At 35.7% G+C, this 25752-nt stretch overlaps 1 protein-coding gene across 1 annotated transcript; it reads right to left on the reverse strand.

Moving 5' to 3' along the window:
* Positions 1-1603: 1603 nt before the first annotated feature.
* On the reverse strand, positions 1604-21045 carry LOC140973505 (uncharacterized). The gene is made up of 15 exons (XM_073436366.1): positions 20833-21045; positions 20596-20690; positions 20363-20476; positions 20063-20167; positions 19877-19948; positions 6265-6377; positions 5951-6082; positions 5106-5174; positions 4629-4716; positions 4439-4510; positions 4248-4348; positions 3610-3727; positions 3066-3125; positions 2843-2953; positions 1604-1875 (listed from the first exon to the last, which is right to left on the reverse strand). The coding sequence occupies exons 1-15, from the start codon at positions 20999-21001 to the stop codon at positions 1765-1767; spliced, it is 1530 nt and encodes a 509-aa protein (XP_073292467.1). The 5' UTR covers positions 21002-21045; the 3' UTR covers positions 1604-1764.
* Positions 21046-25752: the final 4707 nt, after the last annotated feature.

The following is a 25752-nucleotide window of genomic DNA, read 5'->3' on the forward strand; positions in this document are numbered from 1 at the left end:
TCAAATCCTTTAAGTACTCCAATGGTTGTTAGATCATTAAACATAGAAAAGGATCCATTCCGTCCATGTGAAGATGATGAAGATATTCTTGGTCCAGAAGTACCATATCTAAGTGCTATCGGTGCCCTTATGTATCTTACAAATTGTACAAGGCCTGATATATCTTTTGCCGTAAATTTATTGGCAAGATTTAGCACATATCCAACAAAGAGACATTGGAACGGAATTAAACATATATTCCGTTATCTACGAGGAACGACAGACTTGGGACTTTTGTATTCAAAAGATGCTAATCCAAGTATAATTGGTTATGCCGATGCTGGATACTTATCTGATCCACACAAAGCACGTTCTCAAACTGGATATGTATTTACTCGTGGAGGCACTGCAATTTCTTGGCGTTCACAGAAACAAACACTTGTAACAACTTCATCAAATCATGCCGAGATTATTGCACTACATGAAGCAAGCCGTGAATGTGTGTGGTTAAAATCAATGACTCAACATATCCAAATCTCATGCGGATTATCATTCGACGAGAAGCCTGTGATACTATATGAAGATAATGCTGCATGTGTTGCTCAAATGAAAGAAGGATACATAAAAAGCGACAGAACTAAACATATTCCTCCTAAGTTCTTCGCATTCACCAAGGAGCTTGAGAAGAATAAATGTATTGATGTTCGTCACATTCAATCAAGTGAAAACTCATCAGATCTCTTCACAAAGGCACTTCCTACGACAATATTCAGAAAGCACATATATAATATTGGGATGCGCAATCTACGAAATTTGTGAAGAATTGTTCGTGTCAACATGAGGGGGAGTTTACGTGACTGCACTCTTTTTCCCTTACTATGGTTTTTATCCCAATGGGTTTTTCCTAGTAAGGTTTTTAACGAGGCAGTATAAAAACACGTAATGTATACAATCATTATGATCATCATCACAAGGGGGAGTGTTGAAAAATTATTTAAAAATGTGTTAAATATTTGTGTTGAAAATGTGAATGTTGAATGTTGAAAATTAGGTAAAATTAGGTGTTGAATATTGAAAATTAGTGTGTGATGATGTAGGTAATGATGTATTTTATTTTTGGATTATTTGTAAAAATTTTCTATAAATAGATCTCTCATTTGTGAAGAAAATCACAATTGAGTTGAGAGAAAAATATTATAAAGTGTGTAGTGTGATAATTTTGAGAGTTTGAGATTTTTACTTTTTTTCGTAAATTTTTACTTTTTGACAACAAAAATTAATTTTTTATTTAAACATAATAACAAAACTTCTCTTATATATGATTTAAATTTAAAAATTTAATTTTAAAAAATGCAAAAATAAAAAACATACAAAATAAATATTAAATGATGAAAATTTATGATATAAATATATAATAATTTTTTTTTCAAAATACAATATATAAAAATATAGACAATATTTATTAATTATATATATATATATTTTAAATTAAGTTTCGGATCAACCCAACCCAACCCAACCTGACCCGAATAGACCCAAATACCTCCCATCCAAAACTTATTTTTTTGGCGGGTTGGGTCTTTTTTGACACCCATACTCCGGATACACCCTTATTATATGAATGGAACAAAACTTCTACTTAGATTTACAAAGATAATTTAAACTAATATAAAACAAACTCATCATATCCTCAAATCGAAACATGATTAACGAACAAAGGAAAAGAATATACACAAATCCCCTCACATCCAAGGGTGGTTGGGCAGAAAACAATCCAATGAAGGATCACGTATTACCAGAACCCTGTTTAGCTTTCAGCACAAGTTCTTCAGTCGTAGTACCGATAATTTCATTGGCACGCTTTAGGCCAACACAGTAATACCTTCCAATTGTATCCTAAAATACACAAAATCACTTCCGTTATTATGTCAAAATAAGCAAGACTGACTTGAACTTTTCATATCTGCAACACCTGATATCATGCCAAAACCACCCTAAAAAATCAAGCAAGGAAGGCGTAAAAAATTGCTTTACTCAAAACTGTGGTTAAACCCTGAGGAAGCCATCATCAGGGAAGAGTTATTGAACAGATTAGAGTTTCATCTCACAGAACATGTAGATACTAAATTATAAAAAAAATCAACGAGTCTCTGCAACTCCCACCCTCTCTCTTATTATTCATTTTCTGTATCTTTCTTCCTTTTATTTTTATATATTTGGAACCTGGCTGGCTACAATACCAGATTCAAAATTAAACTTAAAAAATCAACCTTTTGAATTATCAACCCCTTAACCTCTCTCTAATTTTCTCCTTTCCCCATCTACAGCCACTGCCACTCACTGTACAAGTGACATCTGCCATTGCATGTGTCATTTTCAATTCGAAAGGGTCCGGTCCATTCGATTTTTTCATTTTCTCCCTTCCTCCAGAATTCAGCATCCGTACTTTTCTTTCTGAACTCACAAAACTCTAATGACTATTTTTACCTCATGAAGTTTTCAACGCTGGTTACAAAATTATGGTCAAGTTAAATGAAAAAACATAAAACTTGATCACAATCAAAATCAATCAGTATATCAAGCCCTCCAACATGTCTTATGCACGATTCTATCCCTTGAGCCAAGCCCCCGAAAAATGACGCTATTTCAAACAGCAGTTAAATAAATGGTTTGTGTAGTGGCACACAGTGGCTGTGCGCGAGAATAGTTGCCAAGCGATGCCTGGGCAAAACGGTCACATCCGCAACATAGGAGACACAGCTCGAAGCCTTTTTTGTGTTATTTTTAAAATTTAATTTCAACCCTACATTCGTATCCAGGGTCCCCTAGACTCCCCCACAAAACAGATGGAAAAGAATCTCACCTGACAAACAATGCCTAATTTCTCCAATTTGTGGACCGCATCATCAACATCAAAATTACATTCTTCACCAAATTCATCTTGTATCAGCTCCTCACATTGCCGGTCAAGATCCTTTTTTGTGTAATAAAAATGACATGTCAGTACTTGTAGTTCTAAGCATTTCAAACTCGAAATCAAACAGGCACATAAACATCATGATGTCCATACGAACAGCTCTGCACACCTCTAAAGTAGCCTTTCCTTGCTCCATTAGTATGAAGAATGAAATAATGACCTCCTTTACCTGCACATTTGCAACATGGAGTTTACAAGCAGGAAGCATCTAAACAGCAGCATATGACATGAAGAAACTCGGATTTTTGCATATTCGAAACTCACAAACGAATATGGAAAACAAATATATATAAACCCAAATGAGCCGCCTGTACAAACCGAGACTTCCTATATCCTTCCAAGTAAGTCTGTACATGTCCATTGGAAGAGTAAATAAATTTCTTAAAGCCTTGCTAGTCTCACAATAACAGAGTGAAAAAACAATATGATGTTGACAGACACTTGTTTGTGATAATTACTTGACGATGAATGCACGCTAATATTAATCCCGGGAGTTGTACAGCATACATGGAGTTTGCAAAGTTGTTTAATCTGTGGAACAAGTCCACCAAAACATTATAGTCGGATTGTTCTTTTTTGGGAAAAAAAGAAAAAATTATCCAATTATAAGATGGCTATCAATTTTTTTTAAGAAAGACATTCTTACAACTTACTTCTTGTTGAATAACATCATCGCACAAATGGAGAAGAGTGCCCTTTCCACTATCCAGTTGTTTGTCATACATCGACTGTGTGATTAGGTTCTGATATGTAGCCATATTCTGCTGAAACCTAAAGGTGGTTAAACAAACATTAGTTAGAAACTTAGAATTAACAATAAAAAAGCAACGGAGAGCAATAAATATTGATGTAATCATAGAAATGTCAAATAATCAGACAAGTCATGTCGTGGCGAAAAGGATGATGTATTGAGAATTTAAGATCATTTTAAGCTGCCTCATGATACTGAAATGGTTGGCCCTTTCTAATTCTCAGTCATGTTTTAGAGTAGCGTGTGGTTCAGTTCGCAACATGGGCAAGTACTAGCAAGCAAGAAGTCATCTCGAAATGGCATCCATAAAATTCCACTGGACATGGAGAACCTATTTTGACCTGAAGTTCCAGAAATGGCCATTAAGGGATACCCATGGTGGATATTTATATTCATGGTTTACAAATAACATATTGTTCCGCTTGAAGGGATTGACGACAGTAAACAATTTTTTTTGCAGCCCTGATTGCAGATTTTTAGTATTTTCAACTGAATAATATACATGGAAAAGTAGCCAAATCTAATGAAAGGAAGACATACGTGAAGTATATCTTTGCACAATAACCAATCACCGTGGAAAGGATAGCAAAAATGACCCAGAGGTCAGCTTTGGGCATTTCAATAGAACCAGCTACAGCAACCTGGAAGAGTCCATGAAACATGCATATAAAAAACATTAACATTGTTAGGATAATTCAACTAACGATTATTAATGCCACGAGGTATCTAACCAGTCCAACCACAGCCGATACAATAAATTTAACCCAGTCCATTGGGGTTAAACTTGGATTTTTTTTCTCTGGCTGTCAAAGGAGAACAGAAGTTTGAAATTGACTAGCGCATTTGCAATTCAAATGATGGTAGAAGACACAATAGTACAAAATGGAAATGAGCTAAGTACAAGGATAAAATATAGCTCACAAGAACGATTTCCATATCAGCCATAGGGATGTTTTTGAAATGCTTCACAAATATGCCTCGTTCTGGCTTTGTCAAAGAAGTAGCTCTCCTACACAACAACTATTTTCTATTAACCTTCATCCTAACTTATAACAAAGGATAAACAATTGTTGTTCATACAAACCCAAGATCCTCAGATTAGTGTAAGCAGTAGGTAAGTCCACTACATTGGGTAAAACCCAGTGAAAAACATCAAGACGAAACACGTCAAATTGGTTTTTCATAAGTTTCAGGTGATGATCTTATAAACTGATGCACTCATCTAGAGAACTTTCATAACGGTGATTGCTGACAAGGCTTTTCAGAGTTTTTGAAACATAAAAATAATATAATGGAAACATTAAATCAAAACCAACTATATATGTGAACACGAAAATTATAAGGAAAAGTTGCAAAAGAAACGTCAATCGTATGCGTTAACAAGATATCAGCTATTACCTGTAGACAACAATGATCCTATCAAAAGTGGGTTCTTGAATTGTAATTTTGCTTAGAAAATTCCGAAAACTGAACCATACAACAAAAACAATTAACAAGATAATCTTATCAATATACAAATAATATAAATTATATAACATGCTGCAATTGACAGTTTTACGTTATTCAACTCTATGTTCATGAATATTCTAAATATGGAAAAGCAAATGAATATTAAGATATTTTCTGTTATCAGCTCGTATTTTCCCATCTCAAAATTATTAAAAAATTCGAGAGAATATATTTTAAAAGATGGTGTTCATATACTAATTTTCCAACGTTGATTTGGTTGGAAACTATTGACATTGTATACTGAAAATTGCATTAGGACGGTGGAGAAATGCAGAGAATGGAAAACAAGGTTGAGCAATTATTTTTGTCTTAAAAAGGTGAGTTAACCTATGAAATGGACATGGAAAATTGAAGAAAAAATATGTTTCTAAATATAAGGTGAAGGTGATGTTACTTGTGGGGGGGAAAAACAACTCAGGGCGTAAAAATAGTCCCTCGAGGAAAAAAGGGAGCCTAAGTCCCTCAAGAGAAAAAAACAGGGAAGCCTTGATACTTGTAAGGAAGGCACGAGGACACAAAAAAAACATTATTAGAATGGAATACAAATTCATACCCGATTTTAGAACTTAAACACGTATGACCATTTCCATTATTGAGTTTCGTTCTATTGAATGAATAGCATTAAAGAAAAAGATTTTATTAGTTAGATGAGAGTACAGAGAAAATAACTGAAGGATAAGAGAAAAAATGTAAAAGACCACAAGAACTATGAATAAAACCACAAAATTTCAAACCTGATTTCCATGTTCTCGAGACGAATGCGTTCAACTTCTAATTCATTTCCAGTCCCAGAAGTAACTCCGTCATCCTTTTTTGGATCCTTTATATGGCGTGAGATTGATCTCTTCCGCAATACCTTCTCTAACCTATATTACAAGATAATGATTACCAAAAGTTCAGTGTATATAAACATTGTAGGATGAAGCAAATATACTTTGTAAGCAAAAGGGAAGACAAAAGTGCCAAATAGAGCCCTAAACAGATAACCTGCCTTTTACATGTACTTGTATCAATGCCCTAATAATGCTACTATCAATAAGTCAATTACCTCGTTTTCCTCAAAATCCACGACCAGAAACGTGCAATGATCACATCCACTTTCTCCATAAAAAAAAAATCAGTGGTCTTATCAACGCCAATCCCACGTCTGAAGATTATATACTACACAGAAAACGAGTACAAGTACAATATTAGGATGTTGAGCGCATAGAAACAAAGTAAATAACTTGAAACTAATTTTTCACATATCATACTTTATATTTTCATGGGACCAACTGCGTGTAGATCGTAAATGAGATGACTACAAATGAATTAGGTCAAAATAATGAATAGGTAACTCTCAGATAATGTGGTTAGCAGCATACAAGAATACCTTCCCGAACTTGCTGAAATGGCAACTACACTGAGCAAGATGTCATGCATAGAATCCTTAGATATCTTAAATGCACTCCAAGGAAAAAATTTCTTTATAAAAACATCATGAAAGAAACATAAAAAATTTAAATAGATGCAGGCTTGGACGGAATTGTATTTGTCAGACGAGCAGCTTTAGGCAACTGTAGTATTGAACATATGTATAAGACAACTTAGAGTAGCGATAGACAATCAGTTGTTGCAAAGGAGTGGTCACAAATTTGAATTTGGCGCTACTGCACGAGGATGATACCTAGTCAGAAAGACTATCGGAAGAACTTGAAAGCAATGTTGGATGATCCGATGACGTATTGTGATAACAAGGAAAAAATAAATGTCACTCACAATCCAATCAACGCAGCAAAACTAAACAATAGAGAATTATTAGCAAAGAGGATTCGACATTGAAGGAGAAATCAAGCTCTGTAATTTCAGAAAAATGAAATCTAAAATACAAATGAAGAAGACGGCGTCCTTATACTAGCACCAAGTAAGCTATGCCAAACAAGCTAACTACACGCTGTCTAGGCTAACTAATGTCAATACACGTAGGCAACTCCTTCTATTATATTTAACACTCCTCAAGATGAAGAATGGATATTGTGCAGTCCCATCTTGGACAAAAGCATTTGGAACTGAGACGGCAACAGAGGCTTAGTAAATAAACCTGCCATGCAAGGTCGACGAAACATGCATCAATTTCACAATTCCTGCCTGGACTTTCTCTCGTACAATGTAACAATCAATGTCTATATGCTTTGCGTGCTCATGAAACACAGAATTAGAGGCGATGGGTATCACAGCTTGACTATCACAAAACAAAACTGCTGGTCCATCACAGGTGATCCCAAGGTCTTTAAGCAGAGAAATAATATCAGAGTTTAAGATTTGCTGTGGACTTGTAATGCAATCCTCGACCTGCTGTCCATTTGATATATTTGAGCACATTGAACGCTGCCTCCATGTGAGGAACTCGTGGACTCGAAACATATTGACTCAATCTATTAACCGCGTATGACAAGTCAGGCCGTGTAATTGTGAGGTAAAACAATTGTCCAATCAACCTTCGATGCCAAGAAGGATCCGAACATAAATCTCCATCCTCTTGAGTAAGTTTGATATTAGCATCCGTTGGGGTGCTACGAGGCTTACGACCTCGCAACCCTGCTTCGGTAAGCACTCTGAAAGCATAATGTCTTTGACAAATTGATATACCATGCTTTGAGTGAGCCACTTCTATCCCCAAGAAGTATTTCAACTCTCCCAAGTCTTTCAAACGAAACTTAATGTCAAGAAAAATCTTCAAATCGGAAGCTTCCTTTTCATTTTTTTGTAGCTATTACTGTAACGTCCGAAAAACCAACCTACGTAAACCACATGCATGCAAAATTATTTTAATTACTTAATTGTTTTATTTAATTGATTTTAAATACTAGCATGATATTTATAATATAATTAAATGTATGATTTACATGATTAAATGATTATGTGACATGTTTTCATGAAATTAAGGATTTTACCCGAATATTCGATAATAGGCAGGGAAAAGGAGACCGGGAACGACTAAGACAAGAATATGTATTTTTATTTAAATAGTGGCAAAGCTTCCTAATATGATTAAAAATGATTTAATTTTCCTAAAAATGTTGGAGTTCGAATTATTTTACGAGTCGAGCTCGATTTTTCCCGGGCAGCCGATTTTTGTCAAACAAGGAGTTTTAAAAGATCAAAAATATTATTTTATGGAAACTAATTTTTATAAACTTTTATTATTAAATTAATTAAGTGTTATTGGGCTCAATTTAATTAATTTAAATAGGCCCAATTACCTTAAGCATGCAAGCCCAAAACCAAAGTCCCTTTAATATTTTAATTAAATTATAAATAAGTGTTTTTAGGTCTTTAAACCTCATAAAAAAACACCTCTATCAGCCGAGAATCATTCAAACCTAGCACACACGATAATTTTCAAAAAAAAAATAAGGAGAAGAAAGCTTGTGTTCTTCGTTGCCCGTTCGTCCTTCCTCGCCGACGATTGAAAATTCGAGCGTTATAAACGCAAAGGCACGTTTCTTAAACCCTTTTAAAACATCATACAAATCATAATATGTGTGTTTTAATTGTTTATGCTTGAATAAAATAGGTATTCGATTATTTAACGATATGATACGTATTTTCGACGTTTTTACGATTTTACGCTTGTTTTGAAATCGTTTTTGATTCCAACGGACACGCTGCCAATACATGGTAAAATATGATTGATTATGATTAAAACATGATAAATTGATAGAAGGAAATAGGCTGGAACAACCGTGAAAGAAAAAAAAAAGGGGAGAAGAGGGCCGTAGGTTTCATGGTGAGTGCAAAACACAAGTGGTTCGGTTCCTTTGCATGGGGCACGGGTCTGGCCAGGGTCTGGTTGGGGGCTTGTCCAGGGTCAGGTTCGAAGGCTAGGTAGGGTCCTAGGGCGGCTAGGGTTCGAGTTCTAGGCTTGGGGAAGGAGTCCACCCGAAGTGGGACTCCTCCCATATTCACGCGCAGGTTTTGTATGGCTGGGAAAAGGGGGCTCGCAGCTGGCCTGGGCGCGAGCCAGGCTGGTCCTTTATGGTCCTAGGATGTTGGGCAGGGGTCGGGCCAGGGGCTGGAGCGGCTGGGTTGGCAGGTGGCACGGGCGAAACATGAAACGTGATTGAAACCAGCAAGGGAACGTGCGCAACTTGTTCTGGTTCAGTGCTTCGTGCGTGGGTTCTTTGGGCTGGGCTGGTCTGGGCTAGGTCTGGACATGGTCCAGGGATGGCTAGGGTGTATAGGACTCGGTGGTGGCTTGGGCAGAGAGTTCCATGCAAGAGGGGACTCCTACGTGAGATGGAGACAGCGAGCCTTGTTGCTGATGCAGGGCTTAGTGCGTGGCTCAGGGGCTCGGGCTGGGGGTGGCTCGGGTATGGGACTGGTATAGGGTCAGTAAGGGTCCAGAGGGGTCAATGGTTAACCAGCTGGAAGTGTCCTAGTTGGGTTAGGAGTCCTAGAAGTGCAAGGAAGCTCACACACACACACACATGCAGAATTGGGTCTATTGGTCAGGTGAGTTTGAGCGACTTAGGGGCTGGTTCTTTAGGCTAGGCTTGGTCATTAGGGTTCCTAGATGGGTTGGCTCGGGTTTGGCTCAAGGTGGCTCGGGCATGGCTCGAGTAAATTGGGAGATGGCTCGGGTGGTTCGTATATGTGTCAATTTCGAAAATTTAAGAACAAAAAAATGAATCCATAGGTCCACGGGGGTGGCTCACGACTTGGAAGGGTAGAATAAATATTAAAAATGCTGTGTTTAAAATTTGGGGTCAAAATAACGAGTTTTGGATTTAATCGGGATTTAATCGCCTCACGAAACGCTAATTGACAAGTTAATTGAAACGCCTAGTTTTAAGCTTTATAAAATTATGAAAAATTAGGTTTAAGCTTAAATAATTATTATAAGTCTAAGTTTTTAATTTGGGAATTTTATATTAAGGTTTGGTTTAATTCGGGATTAAAACGCATTAATATGTTATATTTAATGATTAAATTAAAAGTCATCGATTTAAGCCAAATAAAAATATGAGAAAATTAATTTAAGCTTAAATAATTATTTAAAATAATCTCATGTCATTAAAAGTGAGACAAAGATAAATTCGAGAATTTTTACGTCCAGGGGCAAAACGGTCTTTTTACACTTAGGAAAATACTAAAATGCTTGGCAGCGTCCCGTAGGATCATAACGCATGTTAAATGATATTTTATGATTTAAAATGATGATTTTGATGATAATATGTATTTTTACGATTTATGGTAAAGCTGTGCAATTTTTAATGTTTAAAATGTTATTTTTGGAAAGCTATGTTATTTTATGATTTTAAAAGAAAATGAAAAATATTTTGAGGGATGTGAATTGACTGTGACAAAAGATATGATTTATGATATATGATTTTGTGGGGATAACGGGAGGGGAAAAGGCCCCAGAGGGAGCCCATACGTGGGAAAAGGCCCCAGAGGGAGCCCGTCTATGGGAGAAGGCCCCCGAGGGAGCCCCGACGAACGTATTTCCACGGTGGAGCCTAGTGCACACCCCCATGGACCATGTGGAGCTAAGACTGCAGTCGACCAAAGGATAAAAGCTAGTCACTTTCAAGGATCAAACTTCACCCAAAATGATATATGATTGATAGCTTATGATAAAAATAATTTTTATGATATATGATTTACGATGAAGATTAAAGCTATTTTTTTTAAAATGATTTATTTATGCTTAAAGTTATTTTAAAATGATTTTTCTGTTTATGATTTAATTATCCTTGAATGATTTTTAAAGGATTTTAAAATGGTTTATTTATTTTCAAAAGCTATTTTAAATAAAAATAGGATTTTTAAATGCATGTGCTTGTATATGTATTATTTGTTATCTATGTTTAGAACGTGCTGAGTCATTAGACTCACTAGGTTTGTATGATGTAGGATTTGATGATTTTTGGAGGCGGTGACGATTGAGTCGATCGAGTGCAGCAGTACACACCCGAGGGCCTTTATGTTTCCGCACTAGTTTATTAGATTTAAGATTTAAAGATTTATGTTAATGATTTTTATTAGATAATTCTTATGCTTTATTTTTATTGTTAGTGATCTTTTCAAAGGACAATTTAGGATGTTTTGGTTAGGTGATGATTTAGGAATTATTTTATGCACTTGAGTTTTAAATTGTTAATTTATTAGGATTCATGATTATGTTAAATTATTTTATTTAGGAATTTAGAAGTTACGGTTTAGATATTAGAAAAAAAAAAAATCGGGGTCGTTTCAATTACAATGTCATCAACATATACTAGTAAAGCTATAAAAGTGTGACCTTCTGATAGAGCGAATAACGAATTATCAGCATGTGATGGTATAAAACCAATACTCAACAAAGCAGAAGAAAATTTGGCAAACCATCAACGAAATGCTTGCTTGAGTCCATAGATACATATAAACTTCCTCTAACGAATCTGTAATGACCTGAATCCTTATTTTGAATGAAGTATTAATTAAGAAATGATAAAAGGGTTGCTAATTAAGCATTATTAAGGAATTGATAATTCGAGATCAACATGTTGGAATCCACCGAATTTAAAATAGACAACCCAATCTACTTCAGATTTCATTATCTCGAGAAATCCAACTAGACGAATGAGATTCTGACACGTTGCAGATAAGATTGATTCGGATTTTCTGAACTAGTCCATATGCAGCCTATTAATGGAAGCTGATTTCTTTTGTTTCCTACATCGCTTCTTTCAGAAAGAATCCTAGCCATATACCTTAGGTTTCTAGTCAATTTCTAGGGCATGTCGGGAAGTTTCGGAGTTAGTGTCGACTCGAGGAGGGGTCGGTAACTGAGATCGAGATATCATCAGCGGCTGATGACGGATACATGTATAATCCTAAAGCCTTAAATAGTGATTTAAAGATCATTAGAGAGAACTTTGTAGCATGTTTAGTAATTCAAGATCTGGTTTGTTAGTAATTTCATTATGTTGGTATTGTCTAGGTTCAGACGAGTAAGCTTTCTGTCAGATTGTTTTAGTGAGGTACGTGATGTACTGACTGAGATATCCAAGCGTAGTATACACACTTATATGCCGCATATTTATCTGTTGCATGATACATGTTTTACTACTTTGACATATTATGTATGACATATCATGTTGAACCCGATATCTTTTGAGATATACCTCGTTTGTTGGGGCCGCTCAACCCTATTCTATATTGTGGATGATGGGGCATCGAGAGCTACAATGTCCGACGGTACCCACAGGCTCTGATGACCTGGACATTGTAGGTCCACGTCTTGATGATGAGTGTAGGAGCCAAAACATGCCTAGGGTAGATCAGAGACTACACACTTAGCCGCCTCTAGACTGAGCATGAGATTCTTGAATTGATCCTTGATATCCGAGCATATTGTATTTCGCATGCATCATATTAGTTTGTATACTCGTACATTCTCGTATTAGGCGATTGTCGCTCACGTCATTGTTTTCATCTTGGGCACCCCATTCCACGGGGCAGGTCTTAGGTTGGACGATTCGGACGGTCAGGGCAGTGGCTAGAGCAGTTGGCTTTTCGGTGGCGATCCAATGAAGGTTTTATTTGGTTTATCGTATTCTCGTTAAGAATTTTCTTTTCGATATGGTTGTATTAATGTTTAAGACTGCTGTTATTGTTCTGTTTTCATTTGGGTAGTAAGATAATTAAGTTATTTGGTTTCCGCTGTTTAATTGTTGTTATTAAGTTTTAATTTTGCATTCTTATTATTCTGTTTAGTAGTGACTCGGATAAGGACGCTAGAAAATCACCGTGAGGGAAAGCATTATTAACATCAAGCTGGAACAAAAACCAACCTAAAACAGCAGCAACAGCAAGCAATCATTTAACTGAAGTGAGTTTCGCAACAGGGGAAAATGTCTCAAAATACTTGATACCTTCATGTTGTGTAACCCTTTGCCACCAACCTCGCTTTGTAGCATTCTAAAGAACCATCAGCCGCAAACTTTTCCTTATAAACCCAACGACAGCCAACAACTGTTTTTCCAGGAGGCAAAAAAACAATAGATCAAGTCTCATTTTCTTCTAAAGCCTTCAAATTTGCAGTCATGGCTCTTCTCCATTCAAGAAGAATGGCTTGAGAAAAGTTCTCAGGTTCAATGACAGAGGAAATGCTATTACGAAGGCACGGTATGGAGCACAAAGTTTGGAAGAGTCGGGCACAAAACTTAAGGGATGTGCAGTTGAAGAGTATGAAGAATCTGTGACATTCATAATCATGGATGTGTGCAGGCTGAATAATAGGACGTTGAGAACTTGACATATGATGTGAGGAAGGATTATTTGCAAGAAAAGAAGAAGAACATGAGCAGGTAAAAATTGCTCAGAAAAGAAACCTGATGACTTAATGGAAGAAGGAGAAGCATCTTTGAATGGGAAAATATTTTCATGGAATACCACATCACGAGAGATAAAGTTTTCATTGGTTTCCAGATTGACCAATTTATGCATGAAGAAATAAATGTACGACAGGAAGAATAAAAAAAAAACTTTATTTTATTTATTGTTTCATATCCAAGGCTAGTGCAGAGTACACTCAAATAGGCAAACACCACAAAACATATCTAAATAAAATCCCAAATAATCTCGGAGAATATCTCGTCTCACTAAACTTAATTTAAAAGATTTATCCTAATTGATTCCATCAAATCAATCATCTTGATTCTATCAAATCAACACTTCCCCTCAAGTTGGTGCAAAGATGTCCACATGCCCAACTCGCTCACTTGCTCTTCAAAGAGTTGTCTTAACAGGCCCGTAGTTAGGATGTCTGCAAGTTGTGACTTGAAATGTTCTTGAAACGAATGGCGTGCAAATAAGTCAATCGAGCTTCTCTTTTATAAAGTGTCTCTTCATTTCAATGTGTTTGCCCATTTAATGAAGATCAGGATTGTGAACAATATTGATTGCTACTTTGTGTCACAAAATAGCTTCGAACGAAAATTCACCGGCCTCTTTAACTCATCCATCAACCTTTCTAGCCATAAAAATTCACACTCCTTGGTCCACAGATCTAAATTTGGCTTCTGCACTACTTCTTGCAACGAAATTTTGCTTTTCACTTCTCCAGCAGACAAATGTGCAGTAACCTGAAGTTGATCTACGCTCAGTGACTGATCCAGCCTAGTCAGCATCAATATACACTTCAATTTCTCTCATTTTTTCAAAAAAAAAGTCATTTTCTTGGTTCTTCATATGGTGAGTGCATGAATTGACTTACAATACTTGTAGCGAAAACAATGTGTGGTCGGGCATGAGATAGATAAATCAGTCTTCCAACCAATAGTTGATATCTCCCTATATCAACCGGAACTCCATTCTTGATATCACTTAGCTTTGCGTTCATCTCAACAGGATTTTTCAGAAGGTTTGCATCCAATCATCTCAGTTTTTTTCAAGAGGTCCGGATTGTATTTTCTTTGGGATATTATAATCCGTTTCTTGGACCTAGTCATCTCCATTCCAAGAAAGTATTTCAACCGCCCCAAATCTTTAATCTCAAACTCCTTGGCTAACTTTTCTTTCAATATGTTAACCTCTTCTATGTCATACCTTATTAAAACTATGTCATCAATATAAACAATCAGTACGGAGATTTTGTCCGCATCTGACCTTTTGTGAAGAGCGTATTGTCAAATTGTTCTTGATGATAACCTAGTCCTTTGAAAAATCTTGGAACCTTTCAAACCACGCCATAAGAAATTGTTTTAGTCTGTATAATGATTTATTTAACTTATATACTATCGATCAAAATTATCAGTAAATCTAGGTGGAGACTTCATATAGACTTCTTCCTCTGAACCACCATTTAAAAAAGCATTTTTCACATCCAATTGATTTAATGGCCAATCAAGAGTCACTGCAATAGAAAAAATTAGTCGAATGGTGTTAAGTTTAGCTACTAGAGAAAAGGTTTCAGATTAGACAATGCCATATGTTTGGATGAAACCTTAAGCAACCAAGCGAGCTTTATACCGTTCCAAAGATCCATCATAATTGTATTTTCTAGTAAAGACCCACTTACATTCCATAACAGATTTATCATTGGGTAGATCAACCTACTCCCATGTAGAGTTCTTCTCCAAAGCTCTCAACTCCTCGAATCGCTTCTTTCTACTCTGGTATTTGTAGTGCCTCATTTACATTGTTTGAAATACTAACAATATCCAACTTAGAAACAAAGAAGTAATAGGAGTGTGATAAGTTTTTATGAGAGACAAAATTAGAAAGAAGATGTTTTGTGCATGACCATATACACTTTCTTTGAGCAATTGGAAGATCAATATCACTTGAGGGAGTTATGTTGGGAGCGTGAGTTAGCTGATCGAGCCTTAGAGTTGATTCGTGGCTTTGTAGTGGGATATGATCTCCTCAGTCTTTGCATTTTCTGTCCAAGTATAAACAAGACCCCCCCTTGAACTGCTTCTTATCTACCTCTGTAGTGTCAGTTTGAGTTAAATTATGTTTAACTATATGCTGGACGGAAGAAGCTTTATCCCCAAATTCAATTGTTAAATTTGAATTAGTTAAATTGTCATCTACACCGCTATACTCCCCCTGAAGATGAGAGTTGTAGTATGATTGACATTCAAAAAACGAAACATCCATCGAGACAAGCAGTTTTTTGGAGATAGGATCAAAACATATGTATCCATTTTGGTTCGCATGGTAACCAACAAAGATGCCCTTGGGTTCGAATTTCGAGATGCTAGGATTATGGTTATGGATGAAAGAAAGACTTCCAAACACTCTAGGGGAATATCAAGAAGTAAATGAGTATAAGGGAAACATTGGAACTTTAGTTTGAAAACTAATAGCTCGGGCAACTTCAAAGACATGTTTATTTTTCTGTTCAGTGAATCCATTTTGTTGTGGAGTATTTGGACAAATACTTTGATGTACGATTCCTTGTTCCACAAAAAAAAACCCTCGTAAATGATTGATGTATTCCTTTCTATTATCACTTCGAAATTTTTTTACCCTAGTATGAAATTCAGTGTGTGTGAGTCATGGTGTAAAATTTTTTGAAGACATGGGCACATCAAATTTATCTTTTAAAAGAAACACCCAAGTCATTCTATAATTATCGTCGATGAATGTGATAAACCATCGTTTGTCAGACAATGTTTTAACTTTGCATGGGCCCCATCCATCACTATGAATCATGGTAAACGGTGCTGAATTTTTGTATGATTGAGGTGGAAAAATAGCGCGATGATGCTTTGCTAGTTCACACGCTTTACAATGCAAATGAGGAAGATTATTATTCATAAACAACATTGGGAACAAGTTTTGCAAATATGTAAAATTAGGATGGCATAACCGACTATGACATAACATGATATCATTGATACTAGAGGTCGAAATAGAATTGAAGCAAGTCTTTTGATCAAATCGTCGAAATAGACATTGAGCATCGAAAAGGTAGAGCCCACCATCCTATCTATCATTGCCAATCATCCTCCCCAAGCTAAATCCTGAAATTTACAATGAGAAGACAAGAAAATGACCCAAAAACTAAGATCGGTAGTTAATTCACTTACAAACAGTAAATTATAAGATAGGAAAGGAACATGCAACACGTTTTTAAGTGCCAAAGAAGAAGAGACAACAATGGTTCTTTTACCGGCAACAGGAGAAAAAGAAATATCAGCAATTTTAACCTTGTAATTCCCGGCGCAAGGAATATAGGAAGAAAAAAATTGTGATGAACCCGTCATATTATCCGTAGCACCTGAATCCAGAATCCACGAGGTATTACGAATCGAAGTTACAACGTTTGCATAGAAGAGGTACCTGTTTGGGCTAGTGAACAGTAAGGACTGGAGGGATTCAAATGAGTTTAAAACAATTGGTACAGGTGGTCCAGTTGATTCTTTGTGAAAGGAAGAAGTTCTGAGGAAAATGGTTGCGATCCACAATAGATACTGCTTGTTTCGCGCGACTGCTGTAATCAGCCCTGTTGGTGTTGCTGCCTGGCTTCCTTTTTTGATGGCTGGTTTCCCGCGTATTTGCCAACAAGTATCGATGATAAGCAATGGTTCGTCGCACTTCTCTCAAAAAGGTTTTGATTTTCCACTCTTTCGGTCATCATCAAGGTTATTGTTCTTACTAACCATGGAAGAACTTTCTTTCTTTAACTATCGGTCAAACAAATGGACTTTGGTAGCATCACATGGCGTCAAGCCTCTTCCCTACACACTTCAGAGAAAACCTCGTGAATGTCCGGAAGAGGGTTGTGGCCAAGTATGCGGCACGAACCTCGCCAAGTTCTTTATCCAGACCAACAAGAAACATGAACACACGACTCCTTTCCTTCTTTTTTTCATATTGAGCGTTGTACTTGCTACTTCCTCATTCCTCCACTTCAAAGAGATCCAACTCTTGCCAGATAATCATCAACTCATGTAATATGTACTAACATCACGAGATCCTTATTGCATCCTCCAAATACGAGTGTTAAGCTCGTATAGTTGAGAGTAATTTTCCCGATCAGGGTAGGTCTCTTGAACAACCTTTCACACTTCTCGGGGTGTCGGAAGAACATAAACGGTTTTCCGATGGCGTGTTCCATTGAGTTGATCAACCATGCTGTGACCAAAAAATTTTTAGATCGCCGTTTTTTATATTTGGCTTTAGTTTTTCATCTCTCTGTTCCAGTAACCCAATTTGTCTTTTCCATTGATTACAAGACGGACAGATTGTGCCCATTCAAGATAATTTCTCCCATTCAATCTGTGAATCGTTATTTGAAGGGAGGTCGTATCGGAGAGGGAAATATTTGAAAGAGTTTGAGATCCGCCCTCCGATGTGCTGCCACCCCCGCTAGTGGCAGAAGAAGCAGGACGACGCCAACCATGGCTGCTTTGAAGTTCATTACCGATCCTCAGTCTCTGATATCATGTAGAAATAAAAGCAGGACAAGAAGAATAAAAGAAAACATTATCCTATTTATTGTTTCATATTTAAAGCTAGTGCAGAGTACACTTAAATAGGCAAACACCACAAAATCATATCTAAATAAAATCCCTATCTTAACTTACTAAACTTAAAATCAAATATTATCCTGATTGATCCCATTAAATCAATCATCTTGATTATTTCAAATCAACAATACACTCTTTATATCCTGGAGGATACCCAATAAAAACGCACTTAATGGCTTGAGGAGAGAACTTGATGTGAGAGGCCACAAGTGTGGAAGCATAAGATAAATACACAAAGGACTTTAAGTGAATAATGCGGATGTTTCGATGTAGTAGCTCAAAAGGTGTTTTGTGAGAAAGAAGAGGTGACGGTGTACAATTAATCAAATAAACAGCCGTCAACACCCAATCACTCCAATAGACAAGAGGGGATGTGATTGAAAGAAGAGAGCTCGAGCCACATTTAATATATGTTGTGTTTTCGGTTAACCATGGAGTTTTGTTGAGGTCTCTCCACACAAGAATGATAGTGAATAATTCCCTCACGTCTAAAGATATCAACAAATTTTAGATCAGGGCTATTGTCACTTTGGACATATTGAATTTGAATCCCAAAATTGAGTGCGAACTAGCCTACAAAGATCTGGAAATACAGTAGATATTTCAGACTTAGACCTTAACATATATACCCACGTATATCTAGAATGAGCATCAATGATCGTCAAAAAATATTTATAGCCCTCAACTGATATTGGAGTAAAAGGAGCCCATATGTCAATGTGTATAAGCTGAAAAGAGTTTTGTGTGGCTCTTGCCATAACGAAGACAAAATAAATTCAAAGTTTATGTTTCTCTGATACTATATTAGCAAAGAGGATTTGATATTGAAGGAGAAATCAAGCTCTGTAATTTCGGAAAAATGAAATCTAAAATACAAATGAAGAAGACGATCTCCTTATATACTAGCACCAAGTAACCTATGCCAAACAAGCTAACTACACGCTGGCTAGGATAACTAATGTCAATACACATAGGCAAATCATTTAACAAGATTGATAAACAATACATCATTTCCAAATAAAAAAAAGGATAGAAAGTGACATTATGTGAATGAATTATATTCCAACCAAGCAACAAGTTGCAGACCTCCATGCAAAAGGTTTACTAAACTTAAGCTTTATAGAGCTAATTGGCAAGCCGTGAATGATCAACATACATGGTTTAGCTTGAGGCAAGGTGTTGAAAATCTATAAGAATAAGTTTTGGAGTTGCATCCATAATAAAGATGGATAAGTTGATCTACAATCTGTTTGATTAATTAGATAATTGTTATTTGATCTTGTTCTTATTTCTTTACTTGTTTACATGGATTTGCTTATCCTTTCTTCTTTAATCAGTTGCATTTATATATTTGAACATTTTATTCAGTATGAAATACGATTGAAGATTTTACATAATCTGATTTCTCTTTCTTTATCTATCGTTCCCCTACTTAAAGTACAAGAAATTTATGTGGGGTGACAACAGATTTAAGAATAGTAATTAGAAAGGTAAAATTTAAGGAATACGGCAAATCGGTTCTCCCAAGTCAAGATTATCTAAGGATCAAAATGATATTCGTGTCAAAAAAAAAACTTTAGCATTAAATTAAAATTAAAGATGCCACAGACCACGACAGAGAGAGAGAGAGAGAGAGAGAGAGAGAGAGACCTTATCAGCAAAGTCTGGGAGATTTTCATGAGGATGTGCTTCAAAAAAACTCTTCAAAAGCTTTTTATCAAGCTACAATCAGAAAAAATTGTAAAGTGATCAAACATCCTATTGTATATGCATTTGAATGGATTAATCTTATTTTGGCACAATGTATTCCAATGAAACTCATGTTTACAATTTCACCTTAGAGGCATCCACGGTAATGGGAAGATTGAGAAGATATTGCCCTGACTGTGCAACATTGATTTCCTCATCTGTGGCTATCTTAAAATTGCTCTTTTCCATAACCTGCATGATCAAATAAATTGTAGTTAACCTGCGAAGAAGTATTTCAAGGAGAAACCAAAAAGAGAATGGTCGTTACAGGATTTTATTTTTTCCGTTGAATCTTACATATGACCATGATGACAAAGTTTCTGACTTTCAGAATCAGAAATGAGCCTCCACCGAAGGCTCATATCCGTTGGCATGATGCCACGTTACCTGGAATAAATAGGTCAAAAAATTCTGTTCAAGAATGTCAACTTCATCCTTAGCTAAGTTCTGCTGCTCCAATTTTTTCGAACCGTGTAAAGGATCGAAGAGGGAGTAGAGTTGCTGTAAGCAATCAATAAGCATATAAAAAAAATTATTGAACGTAACACAGAAGAAGAAGAAAAGTATGACAATGTCCGTATCATCAGCAGCTAAAAATAAAGAAGTTTGTAGGAAATCACCATAAGATCCTCGAACTGTAAGAGATACCAAGCTCGAATTGTGTATTCAACTCTCTTGCAGAGTTTAAAAAACTCGGCACGATCAGAATTATGTTCTGCAAGCAATTATCGAAACAAAACGGTCGAATCCATATATCACCATAATTAAAACAGCATTTTCACCACAACATGGATCAAATCGATTGAGGAGATTACAATAATCGTGCAAAACGAAAAGGAGGACAAATTAATACATACGAATGAGGTTAGCCAAGTGCACGATGAGCTTGGGCTTGAGAATCGGAATAACGGATTCTCTCTCCAATTGGATCACCTCTTTCCTGCGATTCTTCGTGGTGGTGGCAGCCGCGGTGGCGTTAATGGTGGTGGTGGTCTCCCCCTCCTCCATTGGTGTGGGCATGGGCATTTCTCCGTTGCGTTCCTAAAACGTCTAGACGAGGCGAACGTATCGACACACTCCAACTGTATTTATATTTATATCTTCAAATTTGTTTTTATAAAATATGTGATCTTAATAAGAAACATTAAGATACAGATTTTTATATTTTTTAAAAAAATTTCACCCACAGTGTAAATCTAAATTAACATTATAGTTTACAAATCAACGTTACTAAAATAAATTTTATTAGACAAATTGCGTACGACAAATTAACTTAAAAAGATGTAAATTGGAAGAACCTATATCATTGTAATATATAAAACAAATGGATATTGAGATTTTATTTTGCCAAAATTATGCTTTTTCTTGATATTATATATTTTTTAAAAAATTAATATTTGAAAATAGGAGTGGTAAACAGAGTCTAGTTGTAGAACCCGAAAATCAGATTACGTATAAGTCATGAATAATTTCTATTATTTAAATTAAAAATGAATTCTTATGAATATATGAAGTGTTTGATTTATTTTAATAATTTTAAGTCATGATTAATTATTTTAAAAGTAGATGTTTAGTTTTATCTTTTCAGGATAAATACGCGAGGCTGGACCGGAGTTTGGATATTTGAGATAAGATTAATAATAAGAAAATATTCCTAAATTTAATTTAAGTCAATGAATAATTTAATTTAAAGAAATAGAATGTTTTAGAATTTATTTAATTAATTAGAGCTAAGTTGATAAATAAGTTCTTTAGGTTAATATTTAATTAAAGCTTAAAGTAAAATGTGTAAGCAATGGAGGATGAATTAATCTAAGTATAATATATTCAAGAAATTTAATCATAGCATTTGAATATTTAAATTTGAGGTCATGAATGTCATGCAAGATTCTAAACAAGATTCTAAACTAAATTAATTTGTTAATGCATTAAAATATATAAGGGAGGTTTCAAATCTTAAACAATTAAAATGCAAGACTTAAACCACATCATACTATGCAAAGTTAAGAAGGAATCGTCCAATTTTTTTTAACAAATTCAAATATGGAGTAGACCCATTCAAGTCACCTTCAATGGCCATTAAGGTGAATTTATTCCCACATTCTAATTCCCTAATTAGTAGTAAACTCAAATGCAATAACACACCTCATTTCTCCTCAACTTATGAGCCTAGAAAATGGGTTGAACGTGCAGCAAGAATGAGGGCAAGAATCGGCAGCTAAGGGAGAAGAAACAATTCAAAAACCCATTCAACTTCTTGACTTGTAACCCCCAACTTAATGCAAATAATGGCACCTTTAACACCTCTTGTAACCATCACCTCCATTACCTAACAATTCTCCATCCTTGTGACCGAAATAATCAGAGAAAAACAGCAGCTTAGAGGCGTCAGATAGCAGTAGAAAACAAGAAAAGAAAATCTAACTCCGTTCCGCCGCTCGCATTGGTCGTATTGATTTGTTTTTGGCAAAACAAATTCCAGGCATGTATATATTACTTCTTTGCTCTCCAATCAAGTCATACTAGATATTTTAAATTAGTATATAATCAAGAATCATGAGACATCACGAAATTACAGCAAGTTTTTACAAGAAAAACCTGCACATGCCTCTCGGCTTTTTGATGGTGCTTCACGGCTGTTATATTTTTTTGTTGGTTTCAGGATTTACTTCGATTCCAGGCTCCTAAGGCTGCTTCTAAGAATGTTTTAGAGTGTGTTAGGGTGTTGTCGGTTCGTTGGTTTACATCCATACACGCACAAACAATGAAATGACAGCAACTTTCACTTAGGTGCAGAAATGAGTCACGGTTTTGGTCATTTGGATGGTTAAGGTGTGTGTTTGAATCTTGGATGTCCTAGGGACTGTAGCCATGGTTAGAACCCTCACTTATCATGTCTATGACGTGACCAAGGTGTCCTTTCAAAGCCTGGTTCATTGTTCCATCAAAATTTTAAAACATCACAAACATCATTCGATTTCTTTTGGTTTCTAAATTGTGGGAGTATGGTTTCGGTTTTTGGGTGTTGGACGCATTTTGGTTGGCTTGTAGCCCATATCCATGGTTCATACAACACTCCATTATGTCTAGATCGAGCCAAGGTCGATCAAATGGCCCTTGGAATGAGACAAGACAGTAAAATATTTCAATACAAAACACTACACAACAAGTGGTGCTCTCGGCTGGTATGTTGTGGTTGTCCTAGGTGGTTGCTTGGGTTGTGGTTGGCTTTTAGCCCTTAGCCATGGTCCAAGCCATGCATTAGGATGTTGGTAAGAGTCTTGGGTCGGTGGTTCAAGCCAATGGTCATTAAATTTCAGAGTTACACCACAAACACACACGCTGCTACTGCTGTAATTTGACAGCAACTTTCAGTTTTGGTTTTGGTGCTTGTTTGAGTTCTTGGTTGGCTTTTAGCCTATGGCCTGGGACTGGACAATACCTTAATGAGTTAGAAAAGTCATGTTTTTGGCCGTTTGTGATTCGGTTAAGTTTAGAGGTCGTACGAGAATTTTCGGGGCAATGTGCCAAAATGACTCTCGAAAGAGTGTTTTATGTTTTTGGATTCCATTCACCAATTTTCGTGTACAGCTATCATCATGAACATTTTTCAGTATGTTAAGGTTATTTTTAATCATGGTTAAACGTCGGTTTAATGTTGGTTCGGTTTGTACGAAGCCATGATTGAAAAATTAAGTTGTGAGTCCTAATCGTCTTGTTTTCAGTTCGATTGTTAAGTTTTTGTCAAGTTAAGATTTAATTGCATGTGCCATATATTAGAACTAGGTTGCAGCAAGCCTGGGAGCGATCCAACTCATCCGGTAAAAATAAGGTTATAATTATATTACGTGCATAAAAAAATAAAATGTTTATTTTTGAGATATATGCGATGTCTTGTGGCCAACTTATGTTATGGGTTTGGAAGTCAGTATGCGCAACCGAGGACCTCTCCACCCGGTGACTTACGACCGGTTTACGATTACGTATGGGAACGGATACCCAGTACAAGAGCTGTGATGATCTCTACCGCCCAGTATACTGTGGTTTAGTCTGATCAGGCGCTCACGTTATGATATGATATGACAGAGCTCTAATGAGCAAAGCTTTTACGTATGATTTTCATATATGCACGTAGTTATAATTATTCATGATACGACTTTCACTGTACGCTTTACGATACCATATTTTTACGTTGCATGCGATTTTATGATATATTTATTTGTTATTCACGATATATACATGTTGAGTCTTTAGACTCACTAGACTTAATTGTTGTAGGTATTGATGAGGTCGAGACCGCGGGCGGAGACTAGTGAGCGATCTTGGGACAGCAGTAGTAAACCCGAGGACCCCATGATTTAGTTTATGCACCTTTGATCATTCAAACTCGATTTTAACATGTTGGATTATTTTTAAATTGTTGTTTGAATTACAATGTTGACTTCCGCTGTTATTTTAAAGTTAAAATTATTTACGTGTTTATTTTATAAATTGGGCAAGTTATGTATTTATTTAGAAAAATTTTAATAATTCTGCAAAATTTTGAATACGAAATACGGGCCTTCACACTAATAGCCTAGAACCTATCTAGTTCATCTGCCAGTAATACTGAGCAAAATGAGTTATACAATGAATTTCAAGAATTCTTGAAACAGAAAAAGATAAGTAATACATATTCTCAATCTCAAGCATCATATGCTAACATCATTAAAGATGATGAAGGTGATTCCGCTCTTTATATAGAAACAAAACATCGAGAATTAATTCTTTTTATATATATAAAAAAAAAAGAGATATCCAATGGGAAAAAAAACTCCATGGACTATCATGGAAAGATATTTGACCAATACATCATATGTATATGGTTCTTACAAACAAAGAGGAGTTTATGAAAATCTTCTATTATCCCAAAAAGTGTTGAAATAACTCACTTTTTCAGTAATACTCAACAGAAATGAAGTTATAACTTCTCCAAATTTATCATCAAAAAGATTATATCTATTGAAGAATGGGGTATATCTCCATTGATGGAAAAAGAATTTTATTCCCAAAGTCATCAAATGGATTTTAAATTTAACTTTTGAGATTATGTTAAGATTATTATGGTGGAAAATATTTGGTACATCAGCAAAAATTTTGCCAGAGATTTTTATAAAACCAATGAATACTTGGTTAAATGTTTTTCCAAGTATTAAAAAATCATTTTCTAAACATTGGATCGATGGAAAGACTTTATATATGTTCTTTATGGAATTTGGAATTCCATAGATCTGGAGATAGCAACCAGAATTCGGTTACACCGATGAAGACATTCCTTGCATATGGAGGGTCAGTTCCACAAAATTTTGGGACAAATTATTAAAAGATGATCCAGTTAATGGCAAGCTTTGTGGCTATGAAACTCTTCAAAAGATGGAGGAGAAAATTTCTTTATATCAGAAAGATTTTCATAATCAACAAGAAAAAGAGAAAGACTCTATGAGTCCATTCAAGATACTAACTCAGAAATATTCTGAGATTTATTCAAAAGAAAAAATGATTGAAATATACATTGAAGAAATGAAGAAGGATCTTTATAAGAATATTGGATGTTCTGACTCCAAATCAGACAAATCAATGGCTTTCGAATCAAGTGAGAATCAATTCATCCATCTCATGCAAATGCAAGATGCACAAGACCTAGAGGAGGATATTTCTGTTAGAGTAGGTGCACGTCGAGCCAAGTGTTGGCCGAGTGTTCACAATGAAACTCTATGTATAAGCAATCTTTATTTTAA

Source organism: Primulina huaijiensis, chromosome 3 (genome assembly GCF_012295235.1).
Source record: "Primulina huaijiensis isolate GDHJ02 chromosome 3, ASM1229523v2, whole genome shotgun sequence".
Lineage (NCBI taxonomy): Eukaryota > Viridiplantae > Streptophyta > Magnoliopsida > Lamiales > Gesneriaceae > Primulina > Primulina huaijiensis.